The 14,719-nt window shown below is 41.7% G+C and overlaps 1 protein-coding gene across 5 annotated transcripts in view; it reads right to left on the bottom strand.

Moving 5' to 3' along the window:
* LOC125303991 (transcription factor SOX-6-like) overlaps nucleotides 1-14,719 on the bottom strand; it is a 75,667-nt gene that overhangs the window by 29,342 nt on the left and 31,606 nt on the right. For 4 of the 5 annotated variants that reach the window (XM_048258031.1, XM_048258028.1, XM_048258027.1 and 1 more), the window contains 3 exons: nucleotides 11,299-11,530; nucleotides 10,361-10,565; nucleotides 2,376-2,465 (listed from right to left, as the gene is read on the bottom strand). In XM_048258031.1, the coding sequence (XP_048113988.1) occupies nucleotides 2,376-2,465; nucleotides 10,361-10,565; nucleotides 11,299-11,526 (523 nt within the window). In that variant the 5' untranslated portion in view covers nucleotides 11,527-11,530. Of the gene's footprint in view, nucleotides 1-2,375; nucleotides 2,466-10,360; nucleotides 10,566-11,298; nucleotides 11,531-11,659; nucleotides 12,592-14,719 lie in introns of those variants that run through there. The other variant, XM_048258029.1, reaches the window with a different exon arrangement.

Below are 14,719 nucleotides of genomic sequence, written 5' to 3'. Positions count from 1 at the left end.
TTACTGTATGTAGATGGCATTCAAACTAGCTACGGCAAGACAGCCACCTCAGGGGTCAACATGATTTGTCGGTTTTGAGGTTTTGAGGTTGGTAAAGCTAGGGCATTATCTTATATACCGGTACATATGACTGAAATAGCTGTGCAGTTAACAAATGTCTTATATCTGAGAGGTTTCAAAGATAAAGACCTGTGGACGGTCTTAAGAGGTCTGTCACAGTACATTCAGACAATTAATAGGGAACATTCGATTGGATAAGCATGTTTTTGAGTCTAGTTCAACGGAACAGAGATCCCCTTGTCTCTGTATCCCACTTCTACCTTGTATGTGTGTGTGTGTGTGTGTGTGTGTGTGTGTGTGTGTGTGTGTGTGTGTGCTACAAGTTCAGTTCATCATAAAACTGAAAACAGAAAGAGGCTACATCTCAAAAATGAGGGTTGAAGTCAGCCCTATCTAACACCAGTACACATGGAGTATTCAACCTGACAAGCCCTCTTATGTTTGCTTATATAAGACGTCCAGGTGAGACTGAATGCACTTTCTGTTCTATAATGAGTGTTTATTTTCTCTCTTTTTCATAGAGGAAATGCTTACCATTTTTAAGGGAGAGTCAAATGCACTTTCATGGCCAGGTTGAAGAGAGAGCAGATTGTCTGCAAATAAGTGTCTTATTTAGAATGTTCACCATGGCTGGGTGCTTGCTTCAATAACTCACTTCAGGGCAGGCCCTGCATCTTAGCTCAAACAGCATTTACATTCCTGTGCAAATGCGGACATTCTTCCATTTGTTTTCTTTAAAGGTGAGGTGAAATGTGTTGGTGGTGTGTCCCCTGAAATAAATGCTGCTTTCATTTTTCATTTTATCTGATGTGATATAAAGCACAATCAGGAGGTCATAGTCACTGACACACTGTACATCAGAAGGGTCATATTTGCATTAGACAGTATCTGTGTCTATAAGTGAAAATCACACAGGTATGTCACATCTTTGCTCCATCTTGTTCAATTTCTTCAATATTAATTTGGAAAGGGGCACTAAACATTGTTTCATTTCCCAACATGAATAATGTTTTGGTAATTTTATTTTATGTCCCGAAGGGATACACAGACAGAAATAGTCTGAAGGACACAAAACACAAAAGACTTGATACAACAGCAGTTATGTCATCGTAGAAACATTTGAGCTTTGTGTACAGTTTTATGCTGGATTGGTAAACATGCCATTCTTTTTAAGTGACTATACTCTCATTCCAGCGTAATAATCAAGGAACACCATGGGCGCAGCAGCACAATGATATCATGCAGCACCTGAAAATAGTCCCCTTCTAAGGCTAACTTCCAGCAACAAGGTTGAGCTGCAGCAGACGACTGGTTAGTGACTGGATTATTACGCCTGAATGAGAGTATAGTTCCATGTCAAATCAGCCTAGAAAATCGTCACGTTTCATTTTCCATTGGTCTTATTACACTTTCTAACTTGAGAGGAGACAAGTTTTAAATGGGAAAATTACCGGAAATCTTAGTCACTTTTAAAGGTGATGCTAGCAGGCTAGATGCTAATGGTCTAATCCGATTCAATGATCTAGTCTAGGCTTGAGCTAAAAGTGGTATCGTCAGGCTCGTCAGAGAACGACTGGATGAACTGGAGAAGGTAAAAATCAATTGTTTACCTCAAGAGGAGGTGGAAAATGAGTGTAATTCCCCAGATGGTGGAATATCCCTTTAAGGCTTAGCTAATGTTTCTGATAAGCTACAGAATAATAAAGATTTTACAGTTCTTTTTGCTAATTGCTACAGTATATTGACAAACCCATACCCTACATTAAATTTGTGTTCAAAATCAATCCATTTTTGTTCAGGGATTATGGTGGAATTTTATGCAGAACTGTAGGGATGGCTGGTGCAGCCAAGCTCGTTCAGAGCAGGCACAGGTGAGGCCAGGACCAACCCCATGACGACGGGACTTAGTTGCACTGCAGTCTTAAGTGCTAAGTCTGAGGTCTGCTCATTCTTTATTAGATCAAAGCCAGATAGACTGTCAAAAATAGCCACAAAATATGGAATGAAGCCCTTGCTCCCTTGCTGAGACAAATTTTTTACTTTTCTAATGAAGAACACACAGATTTTTGTATCTTACCCAGCCATCACAATTGCTAATAACCCCATACAGATGACATAGAAAAACTCATAAAACAATAAAGAGTGGATTTGATATAAAGTATAAGTCAATTAGTAGGTTATTCATTGTTTGTAAATATTTGAATATTATAAGATGATGCATTTTAGAGCTTGCTGTAGTTGGATTGGCCCAGTATGTGTAGGAATGTCCCATTATATGGTCTATTAAAACACAGCTCACTAACGTGATGCCTTACCTTTGATCTCTCCAAGAAGCTCACTTGCATTCAGCCTTTCCATTCTCTCCTTCCAGTCCTTTGAAAGAAATCTGTCCATGCAAGTCGATTCTAGTGGATGACAAAAAAAATATGTTTAACATTAACTTCAGTGTTTCAGTGTATTTTATATACAGGCTAATAAACATATAGGAAGTAGCAAAATGAAAGAAGTGAAACATTTATCAGTATAAAACCCATAAGCTTTAGTTTACAGTTAAATTTAGGAGAAATCATTTAATACCTGCATTTCAGCCCACAACATATTTGAGAGGCAAGTGGACCTACATACAGTTAATGAGAAGATTTTGTTCTGTGAGAAAGTTTCTGCATTTGAGAAGGGAGAGGTCCATAGGGTTTTTTATAGATTAAAAATGTTTCAATGGACAATGCCTCATTTGTGTACTTGATCCTAACAAAAGGACTTGTATTCATGTGGACATGGGTATTGTGTGAGGCTTAGCATTCGGAAACATATGCTGCTATAGTGGTCATGAGAGGCTTGCAGGAAGTACAACTAGTGGATTCAAGACCATTAATTAAGGTGCTGATTGTTTACGAAGGATTATGGTTATTGTAAATAAGTTAATGCTGCCTTGCATCACATGGAATGTATATTATCAACATGTAACAACAACGGAAAGTCTCCACTTCATTTCAGGGTTATTTTGTCATGTGGTCTCTGGGTGGTATGTCTATGGTGAGAACACATTTGACAGGATATGAATAAAACAGATATCTCATTGCACCTGGAGACCTTGTAATTTTACAGAACAGTAAATCCTCTTCATCCTGCTCATTTTAAAGAAAATCTCAAAATGTGTCCCCCATACCTAAACAGGTTAAAATAGTGCACAATATCTTTGTGCATGTGTGTATACTTGGTCTTAATATTTACAGCCTGAGCCAGAGTAGCTCAAGTGTCATGCACGCCAAACACCCTCCTCGCGGGGCTCACATAAAGCAGAATAAGGGCCAAGATTTACGAAAGCACTTAAGGAAGAAAATACAACCTGTAACTCCATGCTACATCTGTGTTCATTCCCGCACAATTCCAACAGGATTTATGTTCCGGTTTGATAAACATATCCGAAAAGTGCACAGACGAAAAGGGGTGACGGGGTGGGTAGAGAAGAGAGGCGGCCGAGGAAAAGTCAGGAAGAAAGAGGAGAGAGAGAGGCGAAGAAGACGTTTACCGTAGATGGATCTTAATCGGACCGTTTGTAACAAGATGTGTCTTCACATAGGAAACAAAGCCACCTCCCTATTTAAACATAATTGCTAAAATACGAATAAACAAATGTTTACAACTCTCTCTACTAGTTCTGTCATCCATTCACACAAACAGATACATATAAACACACACACACCACAATACATGTGACCAGCAACTAAGCTCAAATCCTCTTGGCTATGACTATGCACAGCTATTAAAGTACACATCAGAATATAGCGGTAGGACTCCAAGCCAATGATAAGTTCTGGACATTCTACACCCGTGGCATGTGGTAGATCTGGAGGATATTAGGAGCTGTAAATCTGTCAGCCTTGTTTGAGAGCATTGTTTGGGGCAAATAGGACATATGTATCACCTGGCTTAGAGTTACACCAAGGCCCTGTGTTCAACAGCAACAAAAGCTTATACCAAAGAGAAAACGGCACAAGTGGCACCAGCTGCTATCCCCATAACTGCCACACACACACACACACACACACACACACACACACACACACACACACACACACACACACATGCACACACTTTTATGTGTCCCCTTCTAGTTGTTACAAACCACATATTATAGCAACATATCCTTTTATGTCTACCCCTTCTCTTGACCTCCAGAACAGCAGTAACAGGCTTCTCTGCAAATGTTTAAGTGTTGGCTGTGATAAGAACATGCTGACATATTATGTGTCACATCTGCCAGCCAAGCTTCCCCATTGCTCACACTGCACAAGAGCCATTACAGTAGCCACAACTCAGCCAGGGCGTGAGAGGACAGGAGTGGAATGTACAAGACGGAATATTCCGTGATAACATAACTAAGGTCTTCAGTTCTCAAATCCCAACTTCTTGTATGCTTTTTGCTTACAGTCACTGCCTGTTCAAAGTTGAATGAGTGAGAAGTGCCTGAGGTTGTTTGGGGTTTTATGAACTCCTGTCAGAGGTTCTCAGCAGCTGACATGTCCTCCTCGCTTTCAAACCAAATCTGAAACATCATTGGCTGAGAACAGAAAAAGAACTACCACCGCAAGGCTGAATAAGGCTTTTGATTGGTCAGAAAGAGGGGTTGGGCTGTGACCACAAGCTTCTTGCTTTGTGTGCGGCCACACAAACACAACGCCACAGCTCACTCCCAGATTACCAAATACATTCAGACACACAGCATAGACTGTCCATTCAAATCCATGTTTCCAAACAATCATTTCATTGGCAAGACATCTGACCATAAAGGCTGATTTTGGTGACAGGGCTATCTGATGCTAAGACCCATCTTACAAAATAACTCCAAGCTTCCTTTGCCAAAAAATCCAGTCATCATCCATAGGAGGACTGCATCCATGTTGTCAGAGAGTACTGTATATGCATACTAGGACACATTTAAAGTAGCAATAACCACTATCTCTTCTGTTCCGAGGTGTTTTGAGAGCAGTGGGTTTGCAGAATTGTTTTTTTGTTTATTTGTTTTCTGCAAACGGGGGAGAGCAGCGGGTTTGTAGTAGTGCTAGATGGACATTTCCTTTCAACTTAATGCCTTTCAAATACAATACATTGGCCACAATTAAGGAGTGCCAGCGATTCTGTAAAACTGTGCTTACACTTGAGTAATTCCTGCTGGGAAGGTTTTACACATGGCATTGGGATGGAGCCAACAGCAACACACTGCTAATCTGCCGCGAGCACTTTAAGCCTGATCCTATTCTCTAGCCGGGCTTTCACTGTGCTCATGCTCTACCGGCCTGGCCTCGGAGGAAGCAGATGTGTCACACAATGTGATCCGGGATGACCCACAATGCCGATTAACACCTGAGATTAATGCCTTGAACCTTGATGGACAGTGTCAGCTGACAAAGAAAAAAGAAGGGCAAGCTGGGGTCAGGTGACATCTTACCAGATTTGGGTGACAAAGCTATTAGGGAAGGATGAACATGTGACAGCAACAAAACCTTTTGCCCCTACATACACCTATTCATACACACATTCACACAGAGCAAATGTTCTGAATCTCCAATGATCCATCCGCCACTACACACACACACACACAGACACAGACACACACACACACACACACACACACACACACACACACACACACACACACACACACACACACACACACACACACGCACGCACACACACACACACACACACACACACACACACACACACACACACACACACAGATAATGTTCCTAATCAGCCAAGAGGGAAGTGAGACTCCACACATTTTAACTGGATTGCGTCTGTGGTTGGAGTGGCAGCAACAGCCATGCTGAAATGACCTGTCAGCACTGCTGCCCAACAAAGTCACGGTCCAGCAGAATGAGCTCTATTGTCAGCACTCGGGAGGCCAGGCCTAATGCCCCCTTTGATGTGGCTCCCCAGCTGCTGCCCCCATCACTGATGACGAGAACCCCAGGCTACGTTGGGGTTCAGGCACAGCAATAACATTCTTGGCTTCCTATACACCAAGTCTACATGAGTCAAGGGGTGAGAGGGGATGCACCCAGTCATGACCCCAACAGAATGATAGCAGAGCAGGGAGAAACTGTGTGTGTGTGTGTGTGTGGGGGGGGGGGTTCCAGGAGTTCCAGAAAAGTGTCATGCAAGAGAATCATTACCCTTAAACCTGTGATGATGACACAATGCTGTATACCTAAATAATGACTGTAAAGTAAAGTAAATGACTATAAACGCACATAACTGTAAAGTCTGTGTGCGAATAGCAGCACATTCAGTGTGGTATCATGCCAGACATGCCAGGAAAGAGAAATCCAATTCATGACCTTCACATGACCTACTTCACCCATGTCACCAGGGAGCGGAGAAGTGTCACAGCACACGCAAATGACACGTCATCAACACCAAATCTTTCCCAATATTATTCAGGCTTCTCTCAGCACCCTTTCTCTTTTACTGGTTGGTTCTGATGGTTTGACTTGGAGATGAGAAAAAGTGTTTCTTCTAATTGTAAAGACTATGGAGCAGACTGGTCAAGACAGAACCCCAGCCATAATCTGAGAGATAACATGTTCTGTAGCCTAATGGACGCCGACAAGGGTGTTAGGACAGATTAAACGATAAAAGACCTATATTAAGTGACCTTGTTTTAATTTAGCCTACCTCAGTGAGTTTTCAATACTATTATGAAGAGCCCATCTGTACATCTGTAAGAGCACATAAAGCACATCTGTAATGGTATGTTTTTATACTAAAAGTACAATACAGTGGAATTCAGTAGGCTACATTGAATTTACAGATGTATATAGAATCTATAGATTTGTGTGTGTGTGTGTGTGTGTGTGTGTGTGTGTGTGTGTGTGTGTGTGTGTGTGTGTATAACAGATTGTTGACAACAGATGGCCTATGGGTCCCTCTCTAGTTAAGAAGCACAAAACAATAAACAAACTAAATATGGTTCTTTTGCAAAGTGTATGAACATAACTGATACAATATAGAGGGAATGCACCGACAGCAATCTGTAGAAAAAGCTCTTTTGCGTTTCGATTTCGGAGTGTGTGTGTGTGTGTGTTTGGGGGGGGGGAGTTGCTAGGTCGGTAATTGCCTACAGAGGGCCGCTCAGACAATGGCAGAAGTGCTATGAGGTTCATCATGTTATGAGGTTATGTGACATCAAAATGATTTTGGAAACGTTATGTTAAGGTCAAAAAGCTCTTAAGGGTGCACACCTCATTTATGCTCTTCATAAACAATCCATTTCTCCTAACATGTTACTTGAGCACCGGAGCCCAATCTTTAATTGAGCATCTCCAGCTGAGCCTGCCTTTCTCCCCCAAACAGAGCCCTCCGCTGGAGGTGAAGGCCATTCTCATTCAACTGAACACTCACAAGTACTTACAGCACTTTGGACAATCAGAGAGTGAATGGCCATTGGAAAAGTCAGTGGCGGCGTGCTGCGCTACCACAGAGCAATTGTGAGTGCAGGGGTCAGGGCTGTTACACTAATGCAATTTTATTCCATTTGATCACAGCAAATCCACCTCAACTCAATCCACCCCCTTGCAAACCTTTCCAATTTCTCCCTTATTGAGCTCCCTCCCTTATCCACAAAACAAGGCTAGAGTGTTAGGGGGGACTGGAAATTAAATTCTGTACAAAATTCTCATGAGCTAAAATTGACCACATCATTATTCCCGTTTTGTTACTTCTGGTATGCACGTACTGTACACCAAATTCTCCAGAAGATTACAGTACACAAAGATAAAATTAGCAGTTTTGAATGATTTGTGTCTATGCAAATATTAAATAACAAACACTACGATATCATCTAAATAACTCCATTTGGTGACATAGATTTTCACTTTTCAGTGTTCATTACGTTATCAATGCAGTAGAACACACACACCTTAATACTCAGCGCATGAGCTGAGTACAGTAAACTGCCATCTTATTTTTAGCCCTGCTTCTACACTACCAAGCATTTAGACAGATGGATCCTACTGAGCAACAGAAAGCCAAAGAGAAGAAGAAAAGACATCTATTAATGTCCATTAAAAAAATCAATTACAAACTGGCACAGGGCAACATATTGACAAAAACTCTTCCATAACATTTTCTACCTTTTTCTTTAGCTTAACTGCAACAGTGGGAAAATAAGCTCGAAGTGTCAGATGTTTTGCTAAAATGAGGGACAGGTTATTTCTTGCATCTCGAGGACAGCCCACTAAGGGAAACACCTATTCACATCAACAGAAGCTGAAAAATAGTCACATGGGGGAATGCAATGCACAAAGCGAAAAAATGAAGTGAAGATCCCCAAAATATTTCTGTTTTATTTTAGCTAAACTGTCATTTCATTCTGATGATTACTTATTACTAAATTACTGAAAATGCAATACATTAAAATAATCATTTGTAGTATTGAGATCTGTAATCAATATGTTCGGATTGGGAACACCGCAGAGACATCCTCCCTGTCTGCATGTTATTTTGTGTGTGGGCAGCACATTCACAGCAGGTACAGGACTCCCACAGTCTGTACTGGATGTCTCCTTGAAGCTGCTTTCTTTTGCCTACAGCGACTATAGTGTTGTACTTCTACAAGAAGAGTAATGAAGAAGTTGTACTTTCTGATCTCCCACAGAAATGATTGAGAAGTCAGGACATTTTTAGAGGATTATTGATTGTGTTTTTACCAACCATAGGGCCAGACAATCATAATTTGACCGCATATCAAAGAATGACATTTTGACCCTTAACCAATCATTGTGTTGTTTGCCATCTTGTAATGGGAAACATAACACTTGAGAAGCCCACCACTTTTCTACAGCGTATAAAGAACTCAGCATCTCTTTTGTTTAGTTTATACAACATTATACAACAGTTTGGTGGTTTGCACCTCAAACAGTCTGTGTGCTCCGGCTCTTCTTTTGGGTCAGTTTTTCAGTCATGTGAAGTGGCCCATTGAGCGTTGCTAACTCAACACTTCTGTTTTAGCAAGTGCCTGCAAAGACTGTCCTTCATAACGATTGTGAATAAATCTTATCATGCTCAGAGGGTTATCAAAGTCTGTTTTACTTGGTCTAATTTACTTAATCTGAAAGCTCTACAATCAATGCAGCATCTGTGTCCCTGGCGTCAGGCAAGACAAGGCAACTCTGGGACCTGCTACTCAGCTGTTTGTTTTCTGCTGGAGGACTGTTGGTACCCATTCAGAGAAAAATATGGCCGTACTGAATTGGTAACATCTACTGTATGTCACATTTCATTGAAACAGGCACTTTATGTACAGTATGTTAAATAAAATAATGCTGATATTTGTCTGCCAACATTGCAATTATAGTATAGCCACGAGGTAAAAAGGCAATCAGATATTTTCTTATCATAGTCACATTCTGTATAAAGTTTCCTAAAAGAAGGAGTTAATTTAACTATACAAGAACATCTACAGCATGCACATGTGGCAACAAGTCTGTTCAGCTCCATCTATTGAAATGATCCAATAGTCTGACCCCAGGGGATCACAAGGGAAAATATGTTTCTCCGATAGTTCTAAGAGGAAGCCTGGGGCTGTCTCACTGCTTGAAGATTGACTGGTTCTAAAGCATTTAAAGGTTTGAAAAGTAAAGATAAGAAGAGAAAGTTCTCAATAAAAGAGCAATTACCTTAACAAAATGTATCTACAACCATTGTAATGTAACAGTATAAAGAAACCATAAACTTGATGAAAGCATGATGAAACCCTGCCACAAACTAGAACAGATTTATAGGTTTTAGGGGTAAAATTACGGCATTAAACTCGATCAGACAGAACACCTGTGCACAATAATGCTCTGTACATAAATCATAGTACCACTATCAGAAGAAACACTTCACTTTGATTTTTAGAAATAATGTCCTCAGTGATACTGTATACACCAAGGAAACAAACAATCACTGTGTAAGTATCAACTGCATGGTTCATTGACAAGAAATTTAGTACTCCAACCAGCAAAAGAAATGTAGTACTCCAACCAGCAAAAGAAATGTAGTACTCCAACCAGCAAAAGAAATGTAGTACTCCAACCAGCAAAAGAAATGTAGTACTCCAACCAGCACTTCTGCCTGAATTTGTGGTTTTAATAAATTTATAGTAACCTATGTTTGAAAACATGCAGTAGAACGATAACCACAAATGAGAAACTGACTTTTTTCACTAGCAATACCTCTGCAGCTCATATTTTCATACTGAAATGTTGTTCAGTGTTCAGTGTCTTTCATGCATTAAGGATTAGTCTCCTACCATCTTGTTCAGTTTTTGTCATCTCCTCCATCTTCTTCTGTTTGAGTGTGTCCACCACATCAGCCAGGCTGCCCTTGCGGCGCTCCAGCGTCCCGAAAGCAGAAGCATTCAGGGGGTCAGGGCGCTCCTCTGGCTTGTGTGGAGACGAGACGTTGGAGTTGTTCAGATGAGAATACAAAGTGCTCATCTTATTGCTGTCTGAGTCCTACAAAAAAGTGTAATATCTCTATTATTGTTGTTGTTTTTTGCCTTGAATTAAATGTAGTGGCGATGTATTACTGAAAGTAGTAAAGTATTAGCAATGTCACATATCTTGCAGATAAGATTGCAATATCTGTACAAGCAATAGCTTCATGATCCTAACTGTCACTGTAAAATAGGCGTGACACATCTAAGACCGACTGAGGTCACTCCACATTCAGTCGTTTTATAGCAGGTATTTTTACCTACATGATTTTCTTTACTTACAAGTTGTGACATGATGGGTGCTCTAATTGAAATTGCTCATCTGCTGTTAGCACACTTCTCCTCTCAGATTGAACACACCTTTGTGTGCCATTTCTGTAGCAGAGACCCTTCTTTGGGCGCCGAATTGATAACATTCGGTCGGTCGGCAAACTAGCAAAGACACTTGCGTCCCGTTTGGCATAAGATAGCCTTATTGACATTCTCTACTCTATCCTTGCAAAATTGAAGTCAGAAAAAAGACTGCAATGCAATTAGAAATCAGCAAATATTGAAAACCTAAGTGCTCAATCTACAATTGGCTATACATATAGTACATTAGTGTTACACAATACTCTTTATTAGTCACTGAATCTATATATGTTGTTATAAATTATTTTTTTACATTGATTTATTTATCATATTAATGTACCACAGCTGATTTGGAGAAAAAGGACTACACTGTAATGTTGGGTGGACATTCGTGATCTTACCTGCTGTGCTGAGCCAAAGCCATCCAGGTCAGAGTCTTGTTGCTGACTGCTGATTGGCTGCTGCTCCTCCACAGGTGACTGGCTGCGCTGTGGTGGTGTGGGGGACATGTCAGAGTCCAGGTCAGTCCTCCTGTCTCTCTCCTCATTGTCCCATTTCTCTGATTCCTGGCCCCTCCCAAATTCTCCCTCAGAACATGGAGACAGCGGAGAGGAGTTCTTGGCAGACATTACACTGCAATAGAAACACATAAAGAACATTATCTCAATTAGGAGCACTTAGCTATTCCAACATTAAGAAATGAACATGTTAAGACTCAGTTCACTGATGAACTTAATGTACACATTACATCTTTTTACGAACCTCTTCTCATTCGGTAATCAGCATATTCTGTACACCTCCAAACAGCTCTACAGTTGTGTGTTGTGCACTTCCATAGGTAGCCCAATCTCTTGTGCACTGCACAACTCATGCACCAAAAGGGTTTTCATGTCAGCTGGTGCTTGGTGTCATTTCGGTTGATCACACACCTCCCAATTTTTGTACTCACCACATGGATGGCCACTTAGATGAACGAATGCTTGTTTGTCTAACTTGTGTAATAGGTGTTTGATTCCCAGCTCACAACCAGAACGCACACAAATGAAATGTTCAGATGTTCACTGCTTGTTGAATTTTTGGTTAACCTTTGGAAATCCACATTCATAAATAGACCACTTTGCTTTAAGACATTACGATAATTATTTCAAAATATTCCTAAATCATGCTACACTTACATTCAGGCCAAGTCACTCTAAAGCTCTTTTAATGTGCTTTGATGTGGTTTGTGAACAGGAAATTTTGTGCAGAAATGTCTGGTCAGTAGCAGCACTCCTTCACAACTCACGGCTCCTCACAGCTGTGAAAACAGAGTGGCCTGCCACTGGGCATATGGGCCATTTCTCCATTCAAACTCCTCAATTTCAATTAGCCGAGACATCAATCCATAACTCATACTCGGCTCCGCAAAACCCAATCCTCAGACAGATCAGTGCTTCTGCTGAGTTCAACAGAAGCGGCTCTCCGCTGCTGCATTTGAAACGAGCCCAGGGGACTCTGCTGGAAGGGTGCATCTCAGGGGAGACTGCCAGACTAAAATGATTCAGTTTGACACAGTAAATCAGCCGGTATTATCCTTGTAGCGGTCAGTGCCAAATGGCCAGCCTCTCAGGCCCAGTGGAATGCCGAGGCCCTCGGCCATCATTCAGAGTGGCCGGCAGGACACTCGGAGGGTTCTCAGCTGATGGCCATGTCCCCTGAGGAAAGAGCTACCACGTTCAGCCTTACAGGACTAAGACACGCTGAGATAGCTCAATATTTAAAAACATCATCTACTAGAGGCAGAATGTGCTTTGCATGATGTTTAAGTGGAACAGCTATCGTAAATGCATCACTTCCTGAACCAATATTAATGCCCTGACCTGCACAGAATGAGCACCTCTTGTGATCTATGGCTATGATAGATAATCTGCTCTCCGAGGCCATACGAAGGTTAAGACTAAGACAGACGGAAACAGAGAGACCCAGAAGACAAAGGCGGACAGTTCGTCCCATTCCCCATCTGAGGTGTGGCTCTAATACCGTCTGTCAGCTGCACTGAATAATTCATCATAGTGTCAACATGGCCGGGGGTTGTAGCCATACAGGGCAGACAAGGGAGGAGGGGCACAAAGAGGCTTTTGGCTGGTGCACAAAGTCGAACAGGATCAGCGGCAAGTCATGTAATCACTTTTCATAAGGAACCTCAGCCACGTTCCAGTCTGGCTGTCCCGGAATGATGACATCAGTAACTAAATCCATAACAGTGGGGGTATGTGTTCATGCCAAGCCCTCCCTAATGCTGCTCTTTTGCTTACTGCATTACCAACAAACCCACGCCAAGCCAGCCCCTTACTCACTTGAGGTGCACAACCTAAAGAAAGACATCAGATTACAGGACACCATGTCTGTTGTGAAATGTCACATATATATGGCTCTTACAAAGTGAAAGGAAATCTGCTGCTGTCGTGCTTGTACAGTGCAGACACAGAGGGCCCCCTTTTAGTAAATCCCCTCTTGATAATGGCGTGATGATCGATAGCATTTCCCTGGGAGTCAGAGCAAGACGTCTGGGGTGGCAGTGACATCGGGTTAGAAACAGGTCGGTGTGACCTTTGAGGAATCCTCATGATGCAGTTGCGCCTCATGCCTGATTACACAATTACAATGGGCAGCCAACAGGCCAAGTGAATCGATGAGGGAGCATGAAATCCGGCCCAAGAAGAAACAGCTTCCTCCTCGCCTTGTGTGTCTCCACTGCAGGCGGGACAGAGGAGCTTATATTTAGCCGCACAATATTGCTGGCCCTTGTATTTATAGGGCCCAAGACTTGCCTTCTTGGAACGGAGGTCTTGTATGGCCAGGAATGCTTAGACTCATAAATTGTTGCCACTGATAAAGTTTCATCACGCAAACAGACCAAGTGTCATTGCCCAGGCCTTGGCAAGACTACGCCTAATGTGATTAGTGGAAGTTATCAGCACTCACAGGGTAACTCCTTTAATGTGCTGAGGGAGGTTTTAAATGTGCTTTTTAAACCTATCACAGAGTGGCATTTACTTGAGATCTTGGGCCCAAACACATGTCTAGAGAGCATTATTTCTAAACTAAATGTGTGAAATACATTGTGCAAACCACAAAAATGAACAGTAGAATGTTACTGAGGGGAAAGGCCAGATTTCCTTTTCACTTTCTACTAAAACATGTGCAGACATATAGGAGGAAAGAACCCAAGTGAGCGCAGCTCATGAAGGCATTCCTTTACATGCCCCATGACATGACTCACAGAACATTAGGCAGAGGACAGGGTGAGAAAACAACAGTAGCTGTCCAGCAGCCAAACGGTGCAGTTCCAGCAAGCAGTGTCCCCCTGAGAATTGCGTGTTCCTCGAAGCTGACCAGAGGAGTTACAAGCTTGCTCACGTCTGTCTGCCCACTGCGCGGAGCAGTCCGCCACCATAAACACTCCTAGTCCTTTTATCTCATGATTGCCAGACCTCTGCCACCTCCGCCAGCCACACAGAATTTGAACACGGTCTCATAAGCTATAAGCCAGCAATTTAAGAGTCATTCTCCTAAACCACTGACTAATGCATCAAAAGAGGAAATACAATTGTGTATTCAATATATTATTATAATATATAAATTCCTGTTTGACAACTGTTTCACTGTTACATTTACAATTGAAATACACATTTGTTTCTGTTTTTTTTACAGCGGTTCACTGCTTTACACACAATAACAGGCCTAAAGAATAAATTTTACCTAGCACAGTTAAAACTTATCACCAAGGATACTGATTTGTGTGCATATGTATACAGTATAGTGTCAACAGTGTGTCACATT

This window comes from Alosa alosa, chromosome 11 (genome assembly GCF_017589495.1).
Source record: "Alosa alosa isolate M-15738 ecotype Scorff River chromosome 11, AALO_Geno_1.1, whole genome shotgun sequence".
Lineage (NCBI taxonomy): Eukaryota > Metazoa > Chordata > Actinopteri > Clupeiformes > Clupeidae > Alosa > Alosa alosa.
Note: the sequence above shows the minus strand (reverse complement) of the source record. Positions and strands in the feature narration are given on the sequence as shown.